A 20806-nucleotide genomic window follows, 5' to 3' on the forward strand; every position below is an offset into this window, starting at 1 on the left:
CGTGCTTATAAAGAACATTTGGACAGTGGAGGGGGTAGTGGGGAGGGTTAGTGCAATGGAATAAAGCTCCAGAAAAATCTGCTTTTTGAGTGTTAATGTTAACAGCAGTATTTTTAGAGGCATGAGGTCATGTATCATTAAATCTAGGAAAGCTAATTACTGCTTTTAACATAGTATAACTTGATTCCTTTAAGACATTTATGTTCATAAAATTGTACAAAATAAGTAAATATGCTTACATACTAAAATTAATATAGAAGCTAATACAACTAGATCCTTTATTTTGCAACATGATTGGTTCAATAAATCATTTGTCAATGAAGGTAAACTAAAAAGAAATGACAAACATGATTGGAAGCAGTATACAAAATATAGTAAGGCCTGTATTTTTCTGAATCATGGCATGCTTTGAAGCATAAGATACACCTAAGGTTTAGGGTGCAGGTAGGTAGAATAATTTTATCTAAATGAAATTTTGTTGCTTTACATACAGAGTAAAGTTTGCAAACACAGTCTTTCTCCTGGATAGGAACACTTCTGACTCTGCCAGTTCAATATCCAGCTACCCTGAGAGCACTAGTACTGGACCATGAGAGTTCCCCCTGTCTGGAACTCCCACCTCCCCTTAAAAAAGGAATCCCCATGTCTCCTTAATGTTGACACCTTCTGTGCTCTGCAGGGTAATCTTTATGCTGTCATTAGAACTGAGAAAAGTGACCCCCTCTTATTTTTATATGCTCACAGAATTTGTAACATATGCAACACTCAGAAGTCAATATTTTTCTTAAAATCTTGGAAGGTACTTAAATTTGTTTTTTCACTTAAAGTTGTGACTTTGTGTATCTTCAGGTTTTGGGGGAGTTTTTTTGTGATATTTAAGTAAAGCCTATAGAATTTCAAGAAACTTTTGAAGATGAGTTGAAAATTAGGGAAGTATTTTTTTGTTAGTTTAAGTATTTGTTCTGTCATTTGTCTTTATTATAATCTTTCTTTTCATTTTTATAAAACAAGTCTTAAAATTTTGTCTTGTGTGTTATCTAATGATCCCTTCTCTCCTTCTAGTGACTACTCCAGTGATTACTCTGACTGGACAGCAGATGCAGGAATTAATCTGCAGCCACCAAAGAAAGTTCCTAAGAATAAAACCAAGAAAGCAGAAAGCAGTTCAGATGAAGAAGAAGAATCTGAAAAACAGAAGCAAAAACAGATTAAAAAGGAAAAGAAAAAAGTAAATGAAGAAAAAGATGGACCAATATCACCAAAGAAAAAGAAGCCCAAAGAAAGAAAACAAAAGGTTTGGTTTTTAAAATTACAAATTTGGTGTTTTCTAGGGAAACAGTTTAAAGCACACATGTTGAAGTACAATTGATCACAAACATTGTTGAAGTGTTTCAGCAAAGAATAATAGAAAAAACTCAGAAGTACACAGTAGTAAAAAAGTATACCTAAATATATTTAGTTTATTTGAGTTTTTAGATATTTAGCATGTAAAAGTATTTACTTACAAAATTGACATATTCTAAACATTGAACATTTAATCTTAAAAAGATCAGATTTTTCTTGACAGTTTAGTGGGATTTTTTATGTGAAATACATAATGATACAAAACATATAGTATATTAGCCTATGAATTGCCTTTATGTTTAACGATCCTTATTAATTGTTATTGCTGAAAATAAAGTCTGTGAGGAATATCACACAGAGTAGAAATGACACAACTTGTTACAGTTGACTCCAAGGCAAATATGAAGCTAAAGTGGGGTAAGATGGTCTTGTAACATTCCTTCATTAATCTACAGTGTGTGAGCCATAAGTTTTCAGTCCTTTGGTCAGTAGCAGTATTGATTTGATTACCACAATTACGTCTGTGGACAATTTGAGAGAAAGCAGAGAACATAAGAAATATTATAGGAAGAATATCTGTCAGCTCTTACGGAGTTGAAATTCTTTAACATAGGAATGAAAATGAGAGCTGTTTAATTTTTGTTCTAAAGTAAATACAATAAGAGGGGCATGTTTTCTGCTTCCCAAAAGACTGTAAATGGGAAGCAGTATTTGGTTAAAAGGAAGATTTTTTTGTAACCTCTGCCATTTAAGTATAAGTTGTCGTTTGTAGAATTAAATAAGTAGGAGACCATAGGGTCTTTATTCCCACAGAGCTTTCAAAAAGTATAAGAATATATCTGTTTTAAATGTTTATTTTATCTACATTTGTTGAGTTCTTGTTTCAGCTTTATAATTATCAGTTACTTTAATTTAGATTCCACAGCTGCTATTTTTCTTGTTGCCTCCTTTGCTTTTGTTTGGGGAAGCTTTACCAAAGAGAATGCCACACATTTACCCACACGTTTTCTTTTCTACCTTGTCAGTGATGATAAATGTAGTCTGTTTTGTTATTTAATGTATGTAGTAGACAGATTGGTTAAAGAAAACTGATTTAGCCATGTTTCTGGCTAATAAGGTAAATATTCTTTTTCGTCTCAGGACAGTTTTGATGAACTTCTGAGGTTTGCAGTGACAAGTTACTGTGAGAACAGTTCCTTCATCCCAAGAGTACAGTTTGCTTCATCTGGTCCCCTTAATTTGATAATTTTCCTCAAGCTAATACCATGGGCTCCTTCATGCACTGGCACATATAGATCTATTGTTAACATTTGGCATATTTTAATTTCACTGTGTTGTTGCAACAAAGTATTGTGATAGGATGACTCTGCCAGTAGAATTATGTGGGTCACTTTAAATATGGTAAGGTTAGGATACTGGAGGGTATTCCCTTTAGTTTAAATTTTGTTCACATGCCTAGCAGTGATGTAACAGTAGATGGGCTTGTTCTTATTCCCTAGTCCTCTAGTTATCTCAAATAACCATAAAATTATTTCCATTCTTAAACAGGGGCATCTTATGTTGAGATTTCAGATGAGATTTCCTAGAGGAAATAAGATTTGAGCTGCGCCTAGAAGCATTCCCATGGTTGGAAAGGAAAGAAATTATTTATGCTTTCCATAGTTTAAAAAACCTCAAATCATGGAGCTGGAAATGTTAAAGAATACTCAATGCATTCTTAACCCCTTAATGGTTATAATTAATAAGTGACAGAAATCTTCCTCAACCAAACTTTCTAAGTTCCTCAGGAATTATTGGGGAATAAGATATGTCCTCATAATGATTTTTGGTGATGCCAAAGTCTTTCAGTCATACATATGATTATTCTTATTTAATATACAACTTACCTGTCTTGATGTAAAAGTTGTTAGCTTCCCCATTGAACATAGATAAATTCCTTATGGGGAGAAATCCGTGCCTAGCAATTAATAGTCCATATTGAGGCTAGAATTGTGATTTTCAAACTTTTCTGTCTTTATTAGTCAAAGGAAACCTTTTTCAAACAAACTTTTAGCTCCTCAATATACAAAACTGATAGCAGCTGCTCTGAATACAGCATAATGGAAGTTCCTGGTTGTGGGATCTCTGTGATATACTCAGTGCATAACATAATGGCTACTTTATTTGATAACCGTGTATATATCAAATTACTGTTTGGATATCATTTTACTCCTCCCATCTAACACCTACAAAACTTATTTACCAAGCTTTTTTCTCAAACCCGCTGTACCCCAGCCCTCTTTATCTCAGTAATGTGATGACTCTCTTAGTTGTTTATATCAGAAACCCTGAAGATAACCTTTGATTCCTCTTTTTCTCTCATATTCCACATCCAGTCCATCAGGGAATTAATTATCTAATGGATTATAAATATATTCAGCACTTTACTGTTTTTCACCACTCCACTGCCATCACATTGGTGTGAATCACCCTGAACTCTCATTTATGTTACTGTGGTAGCATCTCATGTGTCTTCCTGTTTCTCCTTTTTTCTCCCTAGGGTCTATTCTTTAAAGCATAGGTTGACAGATTTTTTTTCTACAGAAGGCCAGCTACTCTGCCATAATAGCATTTATAGACAATACATAAATGGATATGGCTGTGTTCCGATAAAAATTTATGAAAATTGTGGCAGGCCGGACTTGCCCTGAGGGTTATGATTTGCCGATCCTTGTTTTGATGCATCCAGAGTGATCGTTTTAAAATATAAGTGAGATCATACTATGCTTCTGCCTAAAATTCTGTAATGAACCCATCTCACGTATAGTAAATACCAAAGACCTTTACCCTAACTCTTCAGGGTAATGCTCTTGATGTGTTTGACTGAGAAATAGTCAGTATGGCTGTGACTAATAGGAAAAAGAGGAAAATGACAACTACTACAGTTGGGAAGTAGTAGTATTACCTATTGCAAGTAGTGTTCTCTGATATCATGTTATGGCATTGCTTCCTTTAGCAAACAAGTAGTATTTTATAGTGATAATTACACTACCTTGTTTTTAAAAAACACGAGTAAAATGTAGCAGTCTTAGTGTACAGTCATTTTTAATGTTTTACATGGGATTCACAAAAGACTTTAATCAGTTGCATAACATTTTTTTACTTATAAAAATATTAGGTTTCAAATGTTCTTAGAAAGTTCATTTTTTTTCTGAGTCTAAGGGTAACAACATCAAGACCATTGTGGCCACTTGTGGGTGACCAGCAAAGTTAAGGAACTTTCTCAGAGGCATAGTTTCTCATGCTGTGTAGAAGTGTAATGTCCAGCTTATGGAAATAATTAGACTTCTACATCTTGCATTACTCAGCTCCTGTGAGAATACCTTATTTAGTTGTAACTTACTATAACTAGGACTTAAAAAAAAAAACTCTAGGCTGTCTTGGTTTGTTATATGGAATGTTTATAAAACTGATAGCATTTTGAAAGGAAAGGAGAATACACAGAGCTTGTACTTTGGGGTTTGTGGGGATATCTTGTTACCTTGTTGTGAGTGTTGGCTATGGATTTTTGGGTTTTGCTTCTAGTTCTCTTTGTAGACAGTGATTTGGAGAGATTGAATAACTCTGTTGCCACTGCTGCCATTTTTTCTAGAATAAGTGTTTTGTTGCTTAAAGGATAATCATCTCCCAGTAGACACAGAGGATTGGTCCCAGGACCCCTGTAGATAACAAAATCCGGGGATGTTCAAGTCTCTTATAAAAAATGGCATATAGTATTTGCATGTGACCTACACACAGTCTCCTATATACTTTAAATCATTTCTAGATTATTTATAATACCTACTACAGTGCCTACACATCATTTTATTTGTGTGAATTCAACATAGTATTCAGAATGTAGCAAATGTAAGTTTTGCCTGTTGGAACTTTGTGGAATTTTTTTTCCAAATATTTTCAGTCAAGGTTGGTTGAATGCATGGATGTGGAACCCATGGATACACAGGGCCAACTGTATATAATGTTGTACAATGGTGCCCTTCCCCTTTTATTTAATTATCTTTATAGTTACTTTAAAGAGTAGGTTGGTAGATTAATGCCTTTTTGATTATTACTTAACAATGTTCTAACTTTTGTCAGAGATTGGCTGTGGGAGAACTAACTGAAAACGGTTTGACATTAGAAGAATGGTTGCCATCAACATGGATTACAGATACTATTCCCCGAAGATGTCCATTTGTGCCACAGATGGGTGATGAGGTACTTTAAAAGTTTTAAATTATCCTTTTTTCCTCACATAGTTTTAAACATTTTTAAATAGCTCTTGAAATAGACTTCTAGAAAATTGAAGCAGTTTTGTAAAGTATCTCATTGTAGATGTTTGTATCTATGTATGGAGAAAGTACAATTAGGAGTGAAAATCTAATGATATCCTCTTTGAAGCTGCTGTAAATCTGAATATTGTAAGAATGAAAATTTTCTTAGTGTTTTAAAAAGAAATACATGTTTTAGAGGGTTTTATTGCCAGCTTTTTCTTTTTAAATTAAAATATATTCATTTATCTTAAGGCTTAATGTATAACATGTTAAAGGAAAAATGAAATTTAGCAATTTATTTTCATTTAATTTTATTTCAAAAAGTTTTAGTGTTTTGTTTACCCACGGTGTTCACAGTTCATTAGATCTTTAAAAAATCTATAATCTTAGAATAAGAAATACTATTTAATTTTTAAGAAACTGAGGATGAGACCATTGTTTTAGAATATGTACTTGTGAATTTAGAATGAAAATGTAAGAACTGGTCTCAACATTTTTTACTCAAGGTTAATGTCTCCTTATTTTGTACACAAATTTTAAGAGGCAGTGTTATCTGGTGTGCAACAGATTGAACATAAATAGGGAATTAAAATAGAGGCTTCTTTAGCAAAGCACACTAATTTACAGTATAAAGTGGTAATTGACACTTTAAGAAAAAAAAGAAAACAAACTTTTTAATGCTAGAGTGATTCTAAAGAACAATCTGAAAGAATTTATTTAAAAATCATACTTGCCTCATAAGACTTGAAGAGCACAGAGCATTACCACATTGTTGTGGTATAGTACAGTGATAGATCTTAACATCCTGCAGCATTAAGATGTGAAATTATATTTAATATATTATTTCAACATGGCCAGAAAAGTTTGTAATTCCTTGTTGAATGATTTCCTTTCAAAATGGTTAGGTTGTCTTTTTAGCTGCTGGTGCTCAAAGGTGCTTGAAGGTCTTCATTATTCAGCACTATTCCATCATTTAAAGTTCCAGACAACTGGAGCAATAATGGTATTAATGAATAGAATGAAAGTATGGGATAGTGGCTATCCCAAAATGTTACTAAAAACTTAGCATTTTAAAACACGCTCTTCTACTGGTGGGCGTCAGACTGCTGTGTTCAAGTACTAGTTCTCCAAGACAGTAGTCAGGAGTCACTTAAATTTGATCTTCATGAAATGTGGATAAATGTATGCCCTGCTGTCTTACCAGGATTTGTGTAAGGATTAAAATATATGTGAAAGTACATTTTTCATTTTAATGTTTTCTGCGTATGTACAAACCACTTGCTAAAAAAGTTAACAACAAAAGTGGACAATAAACTTATTAGTTAGTCAACATTATTATGCAACATAGATTAACTTATTTTGAATTTAAGAATAAAATTGTGAAACCAGAAAATAACTTTTCATCTTAACTTACAAGTGTGTATTCAAAGTAATGTTATTTAGAACACTTCAGTTATGATTTAGTGATGTTAAGACAACTTGAGAGAAAGAGGAAGGAGAAAATATTAGAATTTCTATTAGCTCAAAAGGCATTAGATTTTCTGTTTGCAATTTCAGCTGATACCCTGTATATTAAAGGAAACACATCCAGGTTTTAAGATTATGACTTTATTTTTTAGGTTTATTATTTCCGACAAGGACATGAAGCCTATGTCGAAATGGCCCGGAAAAATAAAATATATAGCATCAATCCCAAAAAACAACCATGGCATAAAATGGAACTACGGGTATGACATTGATTTATTATTTAATAGCCCCAAAAATACAATTATGGATTTTGGAGAAAATTGTATCAAAGGTTATTATTAACACAATAAGAAACTGCATCATGAAGATACCTTGTTTAATTGAAGCAGTGCTAGAGAGTAGCAGGTGTTTAATTTTCATCCAGAGAAACACAAGATTTGACTGAATTTATGTACTCCAGTGCAGTTTATGGGTTGGGTACAAAATTTAGTTACAGTGAAAATTAGGTAATAAGTCTAAGGTAAGCTTTGTATTCATAAATTTGATACATATTTCTAGATTTGTCAGCAACAGTTCAAAGTTACCAATAGGTCTTTGGAATGGTGATAGAAAACTTACTTTAGTAACTATACTTTAGTAAAGTTCTCCTTATTTTTCTTTCCTTTTTTACTTTTTAAAAATTTCATTGTAACTTGCATACTATAAAGTGCACAAATCTTAAGTACAGAGCTCAGTGAATTTTTACACGTACACAGTCATCACCATCCAGATCAAGATTCAAACCAAGAAATTTTTTCTCAACAATGTTTAGCAGTCTATTTTGTGGTTTGTTTTGTAAAGATGGTTTCTTATATTCTCTGTCTCTCTCAGGAACAAGAACTTATGAAAATAGTTGGCATAAAGTATGAAGTGGGATTACCTACCCTTTGCTGCCTTAAACTTGCTTTTCTAGATCCTGATACTGGTAAACTGACTGGCGGATCATTTACCATGAAGTAAGGACTGTTGAAAGAGGCAATGGTTTTCTTAGTATTGTAGATTGTTTTTCAAGATTCAGATACATTTGAACATCTTTTAGGTATTTTTACGTATGTGACCTAATCAATTTGTTTCTGTTTGTCATTAGATACCATGATATGCCTGACGTTATAGATTTCTTAGTCTTGAGACAACAATTTGATGACGCAAAATATAGGCGATGGAATATAGGTGGGTAATTTATTTAGAAGCTATAGATGTTTGATGTGGTTTTTTTTCTTAGTAAGTGATTTACTATTTTTCATAATTGAGAAAAAGATTATCAGAGAAATCTTTTTGCTATTTGTAGGAATGTTAATAGCAAAGTAAGATACTATGTCAGAGGTATTAAGTTTTGCTTAGGAATGAAAATAGTCGATGCTGAAATTTCAGACATTTTTTCTGTTACATTTGACTTTTTCTTTTCATGCTTTACATGTTAAGTTAAATTTTTGTATAAAAATATTAATAACAGAATTTAAATTTGAAGCCAAAAGAAGCTTAACAAGATGTGTAAGTTTGTACTGGGACTAAAGCTAAACTGACATTTTTCTTTTATTGGTTAATCCTATTATAATCTTTAAAATTAGTATCGTAAACAGGTCTCAAAGAAACTAAAATCCATAAAAGTTTTCAGGCACTTAAGGTGCATTAATTTACATATAGATGATGTGCCACTTATGAGAGTAGTTCTCTTAAAAATTTCACATAGGACCAGTGTGTGTCATGGTGTGATGTGTACATGGTATGTATGATTTGAAAAAGCACATCAATTGATATACCAGTCTATCCTTCAGTGCCATTGGAACGCATTGGCATGGTCTTTTGTCCTTTGTTAAAAACTTGTATGTGCTCTGTAAAGAGAAATTAGGAAAATGCAAGCTATCAAAATTATGGACATGGAAGTTAGAAAATTTACATCTCGTACTATTTCCCTAGAAGTTTTGAAAGATGTGTTTCATCAAATAAGGGAGTAAACCAAGAAAGGGAAAAGAATGGAATCCCCTCAGGAAACAGGAAGTCCAGAACAGGAAAAGTTAAAAGGAATCCCAAGTAATATTCAGTAGAAGCCTGAGGATAGCAGCTACCTAGCAGGTGCAAATCTCCTTCAAGAGGAAAGTCTTCAGGGGGAAAAAATTGGAACACATAACTTATCTAACAAGTTTGTCTTTGTGGAAAATTACATTGAAGAATGTTTTTTACAGCTTGAGCTGTTAGAGATTGTGGGAAGATTTAATTGTAAATTCACTGAAAACCAAGCATTAAAAAAATGAAGCAATTACTAATTTTAGGGGAAACAAAATTATATAAGAAAGGAATGATATGCTATTTTGTTTAGGAGCAAGCAGTATTTACACAGTCATGATTAAAAATTGAATATGGATTAAATATAATACACATTACTTTTTATGTACAGTTGTATTGAGGTTATAGTTGTCCCTTAGTATCCACAGGGAATTACTTCCAGGACCTCCATGGATACCAAAATCTTTGCGTACATAGGTTCCAGAGTTGATCCTATGGAACCTCCGATGTGAAAAGTTGGCCCTTCCATATTCATGGATTTCACATCCCACTACTACTGTATTTTCAATCAGCATTTGGTTGCTGATGCAGAATCTGCCAATACAGAGGGCCAAATCTTGATTTATTGGAAAAATCTGTGTATAAGTAGACCTGGTCAGTTAAAACCCATGTCTTCAAGAGTCAACTCTGATACTGTCAAAAATTGATGAGTGAAGAAATCTGTAAGTCAAGAAGTAGTAGTTAAAATAGATGAAAACATTTTTCTTGGTTTTGGCTATCAGCCTTTGGTACATCTGATTGTTTAAATTTTTCACATACGTTACTTGATATGATAAATTTTATTTTATTTTATTTTATTTTATTTATTTTTTTTATTTTATTTTTGAGACGGAGTCTTGCTCTGTCACCCAGCTTGGAGTGCAGTGCTGCGATCTCGGCTCACTGCAAGCTCCACCTCCCAGGTTCACGCCATTCTCCTACCTCAGCCTCCCGAGTAGCTGGGACTACAGGCGCCCACCACCATGCCTGGCTAATTTTTTTTTGTATTTTTACTAGAGACGGAGTTTCACCATATTAGCCAGGATGGTCTCGATCTCCTGACCTTGTGATCCTCCCACCTCGGCCTTCCAAAGTGTTAGGATTACAGGCATGAGCCACCGTGCCCGGCTGATAAATTTTATTTTTTAAGGAGTTGCATTTGCCAATAAATTGCAGAACAAATAATAGAGATCAAAGTGCAGCAATATTCCAGAAGTGAGCTCATAACCTCGGCAAAGTAATGTGGCTAACATTGGACAAATCAGAGAGAGTTAAAATGAATGAGCATCATAATTTTCTCATTTGGATCTTATAATTTTATTCTAATTTATGGGTTAGTATTTCTCTAAAGTTAGTATCTAATTAGTCTTTTATATCTGAGGATATATGCATTCACCCGCCGACTGCCATTTAAAATTACATTAGTAATTTTTACTTCAGCCCCTCCTCAGAAGTGTATTAAAGGCTTGCTCTCAATGGTAGACTTCAGTAGTAGTCCAGGTTCTTTGCTTAACTTTCTCGTTATTCTACAGATACTGTTCATTATGATTGGGCACACATTATTCAGTTCTTCCTCTTTAGCATAATCATCAGTCTGTGTAGGGTCATAAGATACAGCTCTTTGAAACTTTATGTTTAGTGTGAAGTTGTGGTGGTGTCAAGAATGCTTCTTATTAAACTATATAGTAGCTTCTTGTTAAGTGTCACTAGTATGCATCTGAGGAACAACTGTCAACAACATGCAGTTGTGTTCTATTAACTTTTCTCCTGGCTCCAATTTTCTTTTTTATCATATTCTTTTACCTTGTTTTTCTAATTTTTAATTCATTTCATGCTATATGTTTTTATAAACTTTTAAATCCTTTTTGGTAAGAAAATGAGAACATAACTACTTTTTGAGTTTAAAAATAAAACTGATTCAGATTAATTGCTAACTTAATTTCATTTTAACTTAACTGTGTGTCGAAATGTGGATGCTTTAATAGAACGCATTACTCAAAAACTACCAGGAGGTAGACATCACCATTTCTATTTTATAGATAAGGAAAATGAAGTTCAAAAATAATTAATATATTCAAAGTTACACAGATATATTATTTGAACCCAAGTCTTTCAGACTCTAGCCTATGCTAGCCACGAGAAAACTCAAGTACTGTGATAGCTGAGGAACAGGAAAGCATTGCATAAAGGAAGTAAGTGACTTACAGTTTTCTTATGACACAGAAGGAACATGAGAAGATTTAGATAAGAGAAAAGCCATAGCATTTATAGTTTATTCAGGTCTTTGGGAAAAAGCAGGTTAAGTAATACGACGACAGCAGTCGGATACGGAAATAGACACAAGGAGTGTCCTCTGTTTTAAAAAGAATAGTTGTTTTATTTTTGTTTCTTTTTTGTTTCCTTTTACAGGAAAGGGAGAGTGAGTGAGTATTAAGGGTGATTGAGATGAAGGAAGACAGGTTGGATTTTATGTTGTTTGTTGTTTTTAGCTCGGAGTCTTGATTGATTGTTGGTTGGGGAGACTTGCTTACAGAAAGTAAGAAATTGAAATAGACTAAGTAATTGTTGAGTGGAACTTACCTCAATTATAATTTTATTTGAGTGAAAAGTTTGGGTATAGTGTTAATGATGAATTTAAAATGCTAGATTGGTAAAAATGCCTAAAACAAGTGAATTTCTGTATACCTTAATGAAATATAAAAAATAGTCTAATTGAAAACTGTTAAGTTACACTTCAAGTATGCTTACTAAATACCTTTTTTCTCTTGGTATTGCTGATTGTACTTATTTTTGGAGTGTGTGGTTCAGTTTTTGTCTTCTGAAATCATACAGGCAGTTTAGGTACTTAAAGGTTTACGTTAGGGAAAAGCAGTGACAGCAGCCGTGCATTTCAGAATAATAAGATAGTTTTTGTTCTTGGCCAGGTGACCGCTTCAGGTCTGTCATAGATGATGCCTGGTGGTTTGGAACAATTGAAAGCCAGGAACCTCTTCAACTTGAGTACCCTGATAGTCTGTTTCAATGCTACAATGTTTGGTAAGGAAATATTTGTTGTATTTTAGTTCACCTAGGCTTGCTTTGAATTTTTTTTCCAGCTATTAAGAGATAAAGAGACTTCTTTTAAACACAGAAGCAATTATTTTGATAATTGATTTTATTAAAATTGTGATACAATAATTTAGATTTTTTTAATATAATGATTTTTCTTTCTTTAAGCTGGGACAATGGAGATACAGAAAAGATGAGTCCTTGGGATATGGAGCTTATACCTAATAATGGTAAGTGTGTGTTAGGCTTTTTGTGTCTCCATTATGGAGTTAATTTCTTAAGAAATTATTTAAGATTTGCTAACATACTACCACTTACAGTTGTTGTGAGTATCAAATAGAAAACATTCATTCAGCAAATATTTATTGTACACCTTGAAGTAGGGGAGATTCAGCAGTGAAGAAGATAGATATAACTCTTGCCTACTTGGAATTTATAGTCTAACAGGGAAGATTGAAATTAATTTATTACAGCAAAATATGAAATTGTTTTATTAATTACTATTCACCCAAGAAAGTGTGCATTTGGGAGGCAGAGACACTTTTGTAACTTTAGCAGAGTGCTTAAAGTGTAACATAATAGTTAAGGGGTCATGCTTTTGAGTGAAACAGACATCAGTTCATATCCTGACTTGTCATTTTTTATGTGATCTTGGCAAGTTCCATAAAGCCTCACACCCCAACTTTTTAGGACTTCGCCTTTGAAACCGTCAAAGCTAATACCTTCCTATAGGGCTGCTTTGAAGATTAAATAGCATCATGTGTGTAAAGTGCTTATTGTAGAGCCTGACACATATAAGAGCTCAATGAAGATATAGTTATAATTAATAATGATAATATAACTGTCATTATGCGTATGGCCTGACACATTCAAGATTTAATAATTAGCCTTAGGCAGTGAGTATGACATCTTCCTTGTACTGAGAAAAGGTCACTGGGACCAAAGCCTGGAGATTATATTTTCTTTCCACTTTATTGCCCATTTTTGTTCGTTTGTAAAAAATACAACACACATGCACAATTGCATAAGCCAAAAAGGGATTAGAAGGATATTGTCCAGATTTTAATAATGATTATTTATAAAGTAGCATTATAGAGACTTCATAAATTCTTTTACGTTATTCTATATTGTTTGATTTTTAAAAAATAATATATTACAGAGCAGGCGTGATGGCTTACACCTGTAATCCCAGCACTTTGGGAGGCTGAGGCAGGTGGATCACGAGGTCAGGTGTTCGAGAGCAGCCTGACCAACATGGTGAAACCCTGTCTCAACTAAAAATACAAAAATTAGCCTGGTGTGGTGGCATGCGCCTGTAATCCCAGCTACTCAGGAGGTTGAGGCAGGAAAATCACTTGAACCTGGGAGGCGGAGGTTGCATCGAGCCAAGATTGCACCACTGCACTCCAGCCTGGGCAACAGAGCGAGACTCCATCTCAAAAATAATAATATTACATCTCTTAGCAGATAAAAATAAATAAGATCTTTAAAAAACAAAAAGGAAAACATCTAATTTCTAACATAGTCTAAGAAATAGTCTTTTATTGAGTTGCTCAGTAGTTATTGTAATCCAAAGTCAGAGAAAAAATAACTGTTGGAGAAAATAACCCAGTCTCGTAGACCTCAGAAATGAGAAAATGGTCATGCTGATAAGCTAAAATTAGTTCTCTGCAGGAATTATCACTTTGAAAATTTAATGCCAATAATACATGTTTTTATCTCACTGCTAAATTAGAGCTGTTTAAAATTATAAAATATCTTAATCAATTTGTAACCATGTTACATGGCTTATCTTTTTGTTTTGTTTCTCTCATTTATTAAAAAAAAAGTTTGAATTTGAACTCACGTTGAACTGTTGTGAATATGATAGCAATGCAGCCAGTTGGTGTTATAATGCCTTGGATATTTTTTAAATGAATAAGTGATACTGATTCACTATTTTGTTTCCTACCTAAATATATTGAAGGGTGGTTACTGTTGTTGTTCTATTTGGATACACATTCATACGAACCTATAGAGTTTAATTGTAGTTTGTGATGAGAATTTTGATCGTACACAAACAGTGGCATATTTTCTAGTGTGTATCTGCCAAAACCTAGTCTAAAGGAAAAATTACCTAGCACATTTCTAGATTTTGGGTTACCACAACCCTCTAGTGATTCTCTCAGCTAAAACTGTTAAAGATTCAAGCATGCAGAAAGCATACCTTCATAATTTATGAGTAATAAACATAAGCATCATTTGTCAGTTTTCATAATTCTCTCTGTTCCTACATTCAAAAATTGAAGCTTAGATTGAAGTATTTCTAGAAAATGTCACTTTAGTTCAGTTTTACCTTGTGTATACTTTGTCAAAGTAAACATGGCAATTATGAAGTGATTCAGAAAATTTTGAAATTTGCATATTTTATAGAAATGCTTTCTGCACATGTACTTGATTACAGAGCAGATTTTCAGGTGTAATTTTGGAGAAGTAATTATTTAGAGAATTACTGGTAGTATCATTTCAAAATTAATTTAAATTTTAGTGACCCTCGAAACATACTTTCCTTTGTTAAAGAGTATATTTACAAGATCTATACAAAATATACTTTAATTTTGTGACTGTTATTTTTACATTCTAAAGCTAACCTGAATACTAATAAGTTACCATGTATTTGCAATGATCTGCTTTTCTATTTCAGCTGTATTTCCTGAAGAACTAGGTACCAGTGTTCCTTTAACTGATGGTGAGTGCAGATCACTAATCTATAAACCTCTTGATGGAGAATGGGGTACCAATCCCAGGGATGAAGAATGTGAAAGAATTGTGGCAGGAATAAACCAGTTGATGACACTAGGTAAGTAAAGCAACACACGAGTATAGAAAAAACTGGCAGAACGCAAAGTAATGGAAAAATACTGTTATTCTCCAACAAAAATTTTTTTTCACAATATCCTAAGTCAATGGTTTCAGACATTTTAAGTGGAATCTCCTTTTGAATGTGGTCTTAACACAGGACTTAACTATTTAAAACAGTTATAAATTAGGTTATGTTAGCTGAATTTCAGAATAAGGGCCTCCTAGAAGTGCCAGAGGCATCTCTGAAAAAGCTGGGTCCTCCACAACCCAATTTAAACACTTGACATATTTAGGCTGACGTGATATGAATTGGAGGAGGAGGATTGAAAGCTGAATTATAATTATATGGATAGCTTGTACTGGTCTCCCCCAACTTTATATACACACACAAAGAGGATCTTTTTAAGGGGAGAGGAGAGGGTATATTAATTGCTTTGCCTTGTTAAAAGAAAAGAAAACAGTGACCACAAAACTTGATTATCTGAATTCTGGGCTTCTGAAGTAACTCTAGACTATGGTGGTTTGTAGCAACTCACTCTCTCAGTAAAGAATCAGCTGTAAAGAGTCTAGAGAGAAATTAACATGAGTAAGAGGAGCTGGATGGACACGGAGATTGAGGAATATTCAAATCTGAAGTATTTTATAAAATGCCAACACTTTATAGGAATAGCCTTATAAATACTACCTTAAATAATTTTAGCAATATTTTAGGATATTAAGTAGTATTATATGTGAATGAGCAAAAAATTGGGAGTGATCTTAACTGGTTATAGTTTTTGCTGTACAACTTTATGGTGTGTATTGGGTCAGTAGTATCACTGAATCAAAACTTCTTAGTCTGTTTCCTTTTCTCTACTTGTCTAATATTTCACAGAATAATGTAAAGTTGAGATAAAGGGATACGTTTGAGAAAGTCAAAGGTTAGATTTGAATGCAGTATGTTACAGTGTTAATAATAGAATGGCTTTGTCAAATATAGATTCAGGAATGGCCAGCTGTCAATTATGGCAATGTATGTGTACTTATTAGGTCTGATATATGTATATATAATTTGTTTCTTTCTGCCAGTGAACCTATGAATAAAACAATACCCCTAGAATTTGGCAGTGTAAATGTAGACATAATAAAAAGTGAGACTCTATGTCAGCTACACTATATTGTTTATGAAAAGACAGTAGCAGACTAATGATTACGTAGATTAGGACTTTTTAAGTCTTAATTCAAGCATAATTCTTCTTGAATTATTTTAGGCATACAAAAATAAATTTACAAACTTATCTATTTATTTTAGATATTGCCTCAGCATTTGTGGCCCCCGTGGATCTGCAAGCGTATCCCATGTATTGCACAGTAGTGGCATATCCAACGGATCTAAGTACAATTAAACAAAGACTGGAAAACAGGTTTTACAGGTTAGAACCATTTGATGTAGCTACTATCAAAGGAAAGCTGGTGGTCTTTCCACCCATTTACTGGTCTTCTTTAGCAGTGTTTCTCAACTTTTTGTATATATGAATACACATAAGATTATGGGGATTATGATAAAATGTAGAATCTTATTCAGTAGATTTGGAGTGGGACCTAAGATTCTGCATTTCTAACAAGTCCCAGTAATGTCGACGCTGCTGGTCTTTAGACACTTAAAATACAATTCCTAGATCCTAGATACAGTTTTTCCTAGAGGCTGAAATGATTTGATGTTCACTATCTTTATATTGTATTTTATAAAGCAAGGCAAGGTATTTCATTTTCTCCTAGATAACATGAAAATATTTGTTCATTGATTTTTAATAGAATATATAATAAAAATTATGTATTCATATTATGTATTTTGTTCTTATTTTGCCTATATTCAGCTTATCATTACTTATAACACTGAAATTTGAAAATACTCAGTTTTTCATAGTTGTAGTTTAGTATGAAAAAGAATTAGAGTTAAATGGCCCAGGCATAATTTCAATTAATTTGCATTATCTAGGTAATTTTGATGAATGTCTTTAATCGTCAATAGGCTTTATTATTACCTAAAATGTTTTGTCAAAAAATATGTTTATAGTTTTTAAATAATAGAATCCTGTTTTTAGTTTTAATTTTTCTCGTATGACCTTTGCTTAGCAGTCCAACAATTTAATTTGTGTAACATTGCATTAGAAGTTTTTGTGACCAGTTATTTATTACTGAAGTCCTTTCCATTATTCTTCTTTTTAACTTAAAGAAGCTTTATTCATATTTTGTACTAATATTTTTCTATATAAAATGTGCCTTTGGTTCTTTTTATGACTTAAATTTTTTTTCTGTATCTCATTGTGAGGGGCTATCCTGTGCCTATACCCACTAGATGCCAGTAGCAGCCCCCTAGTTGTGAAAACCAAAATGTATTCAGACATTGTCACATGTCTTCTGGGGAGCATAATTGTCCTGGATTGAGAACCACTGGAATAAAGAAAACTAATATATTAGACTTTAGTTTCTAAAGATTTTTCTGATCTTAGGTGTGCTTGCTGTTGCTTCCTTGATATTTATCAAAAAGCGTAGAGAGATCGCTTCTCGGCCTTTTGGCTAAGATCAAGTGTAAAAAGCGTAGAGATAAGGAGAAAGTCCTCTATGCTATGTGGTTCTCAGCCATCCCACCCTTAAAGCATTCTTCAAGTCTTTTTCAATATCAGGTGTTGGAAGTTTAAGAGAAAAAAAAAAAAACAAAGAAATTCCTAACTATATTCCTCTTTCTCCCTTGACCCCTTAAATTGCTAAAGATTGGAAGTTAAACCTAGTGCTTCAGAGATGAAACAAGACATGGGTGGATGAGAAGGAAAGAACTGTTTGTATACATACACTAATTGTTGGACTGCAACTAGAAATATAAGCTGCTGATATCTTCCAATATTGTTGTAAATTTCTCACATATTGCTCAACATGGTAATTGCTAAAGTATACTATACATAAGGTTTGACTTACAATGGTTTGACTTAGATTTTTCAGCTTTACAGTGATATGAAAGGGATATGAATTCAGTAGAAACATACTTCAAATTTTGAATTTTGATCTTTTTCTGGGCTTGTGATGTACTCTTTCATGATGCTGAGCAATGTCAGTGAGCTACAGCTCCCAGTAGCTCCCAGTCAGCCATGTGATCAGGAGGTTAAACTGATACTGTACAGTGTATTGTGTTGCCATATGATTTTGCCCAACCATAGGCTAATGTAAGTGTTCTGAGCACATTTGAGGTAGGCTTGGCTGAGATAAAATGTTTGCTAGGTTAAGTATATCGCATGCATTTTCGACTTAATGGTATTTTGAATTTACAGTGGGTTTATCAGGATGTAACACCATCGTTAGTTGAGGAACATCCGTATTTCAAGATACGTTATATTTTAAATAGGCTTTTGGCATTACCCTAGTTTTGTAGTCAATTTAGGAAAAAAATATTTGAAAGACAATACTTACATGAATTAGAAATTGCCTGTTTTCCAACCTGGTAATAAACTCTGTTATAAACCTAAGTTATGTTCTTATTCAATACAATGATGACTTCCAGTACTATTTCACTGTGTAAAGGTTTTTGCTTCTTCCTTCACTCATTGGTGTTAGACTTCTTACAGTTTGTTTTTCTTTCGTGATACTTCTAGTTCAATCTCTTGTTAAACTATTACTGTCAGTTTGCCCTGCTGGTATTAATCTAATACTTTATTTTACACACAGTTTTCTATATGATACGCTGAAGATATCTGTGATTCTGTTATTAGAATGAGCCTTGTGAATCTATTTGAAATGCACAGTTTTTCTTTATGTTTCTATGTCCACAATTAGATACAGTGTTTTTTTTATTCCATATAATTGTATTTCTGTTCACAATCAGTAAGATTTTCTAAGTGTTTTCTTCTGTATTATTTTAAGTCAGGCCACATATTAGATAATATTCTCAAAAGTTGTCCTTCGATTTTTATTTACTTTCAGAAATAAAATTATAAAACTCCAGATTTTATTTTAGCATTGTCAATTAAGTGTTCAGAAAATAATTCTCATTTAGTTAGGTTTCTTGGTAAACTAGCATGCTATATTTTTATGGTTTTGTATCTCATAAGGTGGCTGTCAGTTAACTTTTCATTTGTATATGTCATTTGATTACCAGTAATATAATTAGATTGAAATTACTTGTTTCCTTTTTTGTTCAGAAGTCAGGGTTCTTTATTACCAAAAAATGACAGCATACATGACAAAAATATATAAAGCCAAAACTTAAAACTCTCCCCTTTCTACTCTCCTGCAACTCCCCATATAGACGTTCTCCCTCCCAAAAAGAGGGCATTGTTAATACGGTGTGTTCCATTCCAGACATCTTGTATGCAAATACATAGTTATGGTTGCCCCTCTTTTTTTCCGCTAACACAAATGCAGTTATGCTTCTTTGAAAATGACTTTATAAGACCAGTTGTTTTTACATTTGGTTTAGACTGAAGTTGAAAAGTTGGAATGTCTTGGTTTTAAATGATGTACACATATTTCTAAATATAAGGAAGTTAAAACTTCTATATTCTGTTTTTTTAAGGCGGGTTTCTTCCCTAATGTGGGAAGTTCGATATATAGAGCATAATACACGAACATTTAATGAGCCTGGAAGCCCTATTGTGAAATCTGCTAAATTCGTAACTGATCTTCTTCTACATTTTATAAAGTAAGTTATCTTTTCATATGTAATTATGATAGTTTTAATAATTAATGGCACTACAGTTCCTCTTAAAATAGAAAACACACTGTTTATAAAGAAGAAACATTTCAGAGTAGCCAAAATAGCTCAGCTGGGAGAGCATTAGACTGAAGATCTAAAGGTCTCTGGTTTGATCCTGGGTTTCGGAAGAAACAGTTCATTGGTTAACAATAAGAATGAAATCATAAAAATCACATTACCATTGTGTTTCAAGGTTAAAATTGTTTAAAAAAAGATGATTTTCTCAATCTAACTGTTAGACAATAATAATAGTAAAGATTTATTTAACATGTAACGTTTTACCTACATTAACTCTTCTAACCCAAATAACAATCTTACAGGTGGAAGAGATCATTATCTGGAATTTTGAATTGAGGAATCTATGGCCTATAGTGGTTAACATGTATAAGGTTGCACGGTAAATGAGTGTCCGCCATCTGATTTGAGAATTTTTCATCCTAACAGTATATTGCCCCTGTCAGGTATATTAACAAGTATTTAAGTAGTCCAGCAGGAGACTGAATTTAACTTCCATGATTCTTCTTCAAAGTCAAGTTTACTTCCTCACTGATCCCATAACAAGAGTGATAACCACTATTTATTAAGGCAGACGTACTTTCCTTTCTTTATCTTAAGGATTTTACACAATCATATAATGAATTGAGCCTCCTAAGTTGAAGGCAGAGAAATGAAGTCTATATTTTGTATAAAGACTGCTGTGATTCCAAGTTATTACTTGTATTGAATGTTTTTTCCTAGTTGAGAAGTAGTAACAGCATTTTAAAAGCTTACTTAGCTATTATCAGCTTTCATTTTTACATAATGAAAAATTCAGGATTATTCAGGTTTTTTTTTTTTTAAATAAACATCCCTGCTTCATTCTCATTAATGGACATAATCTTTGAGCTCCTTTTTGATTAATGTTTTTTAACTGAGGAATGCAGGTCATTTCAGTATAAGAAAACACCAAACATAATTAATAAGGTAAAGTTTGTGCCCTTTCTCTACCTTATTCTCTAAGAAATCT

General features: G+C 32.9%; 1 protein-coding gene across 2 annotated transcripts in view; it reads left to right on the forward strand.

Annotated features, from left to right (window-relative positions):
• PHIP (pleckstrin homology domain interacting protein) overlaps window positions 1-20806 on the forward strand; it is a 137859-nt gene that overhangs the window by 95008 nt on the left and 22045 nt on the right. For both annotated transcript variants that reach the window (XM_055274198.2, XM_055274199.2), the window contains exons 23-32: window positions 1063-1294; window positions 5461-5580; window positions 7256-7363; window positions 7974-8098; window positions 8230-8312; window positions 12110-12221; window positions 12402-12463; window positions 14917-15072; window positions 16366-16486; window positions 19621-19746. In XM_055274198.2, coding sequence (XP_055130173.1) covers window positions 1063-1294; window positions 5461-5580; window positions 7256-7363; window positions 7974-8098; window positions 8230-8312; window positions 12110-12221; window positions 12402-12463; window positions 14917-15072; window positions 16366-16486; window positions 19621-19746 — 1245 coding nt within the window. The remainder of the gene's footprint in view (window positions 1-1062; window positions 1295-5460; window positions 5581-7255; window positions 7364-7973; window positions 8099-8229; window positions 8313-12109; window positions 12222-12401; window positions 12464-14916; window positions 15073-16365; window positions 16487-19620; window positions 19747-20806) is intronic.

Source organism: Symphalangus syndactylus, chromosome 4 (genome assembly GCF_028878055.3).
Source record: "Symphalangus syndactylus isolate Jambi chromosome 4, NHGRI_mSymSyn1-v2.1_pri, whole genome shotgun sequence".
NCBI classification, from domain to species: Eukaryota; Metazoa; Chordata; class Mammalia; order Primates; family Hylobatidae; genus Symphalangus; species Symphalangus syndactylus.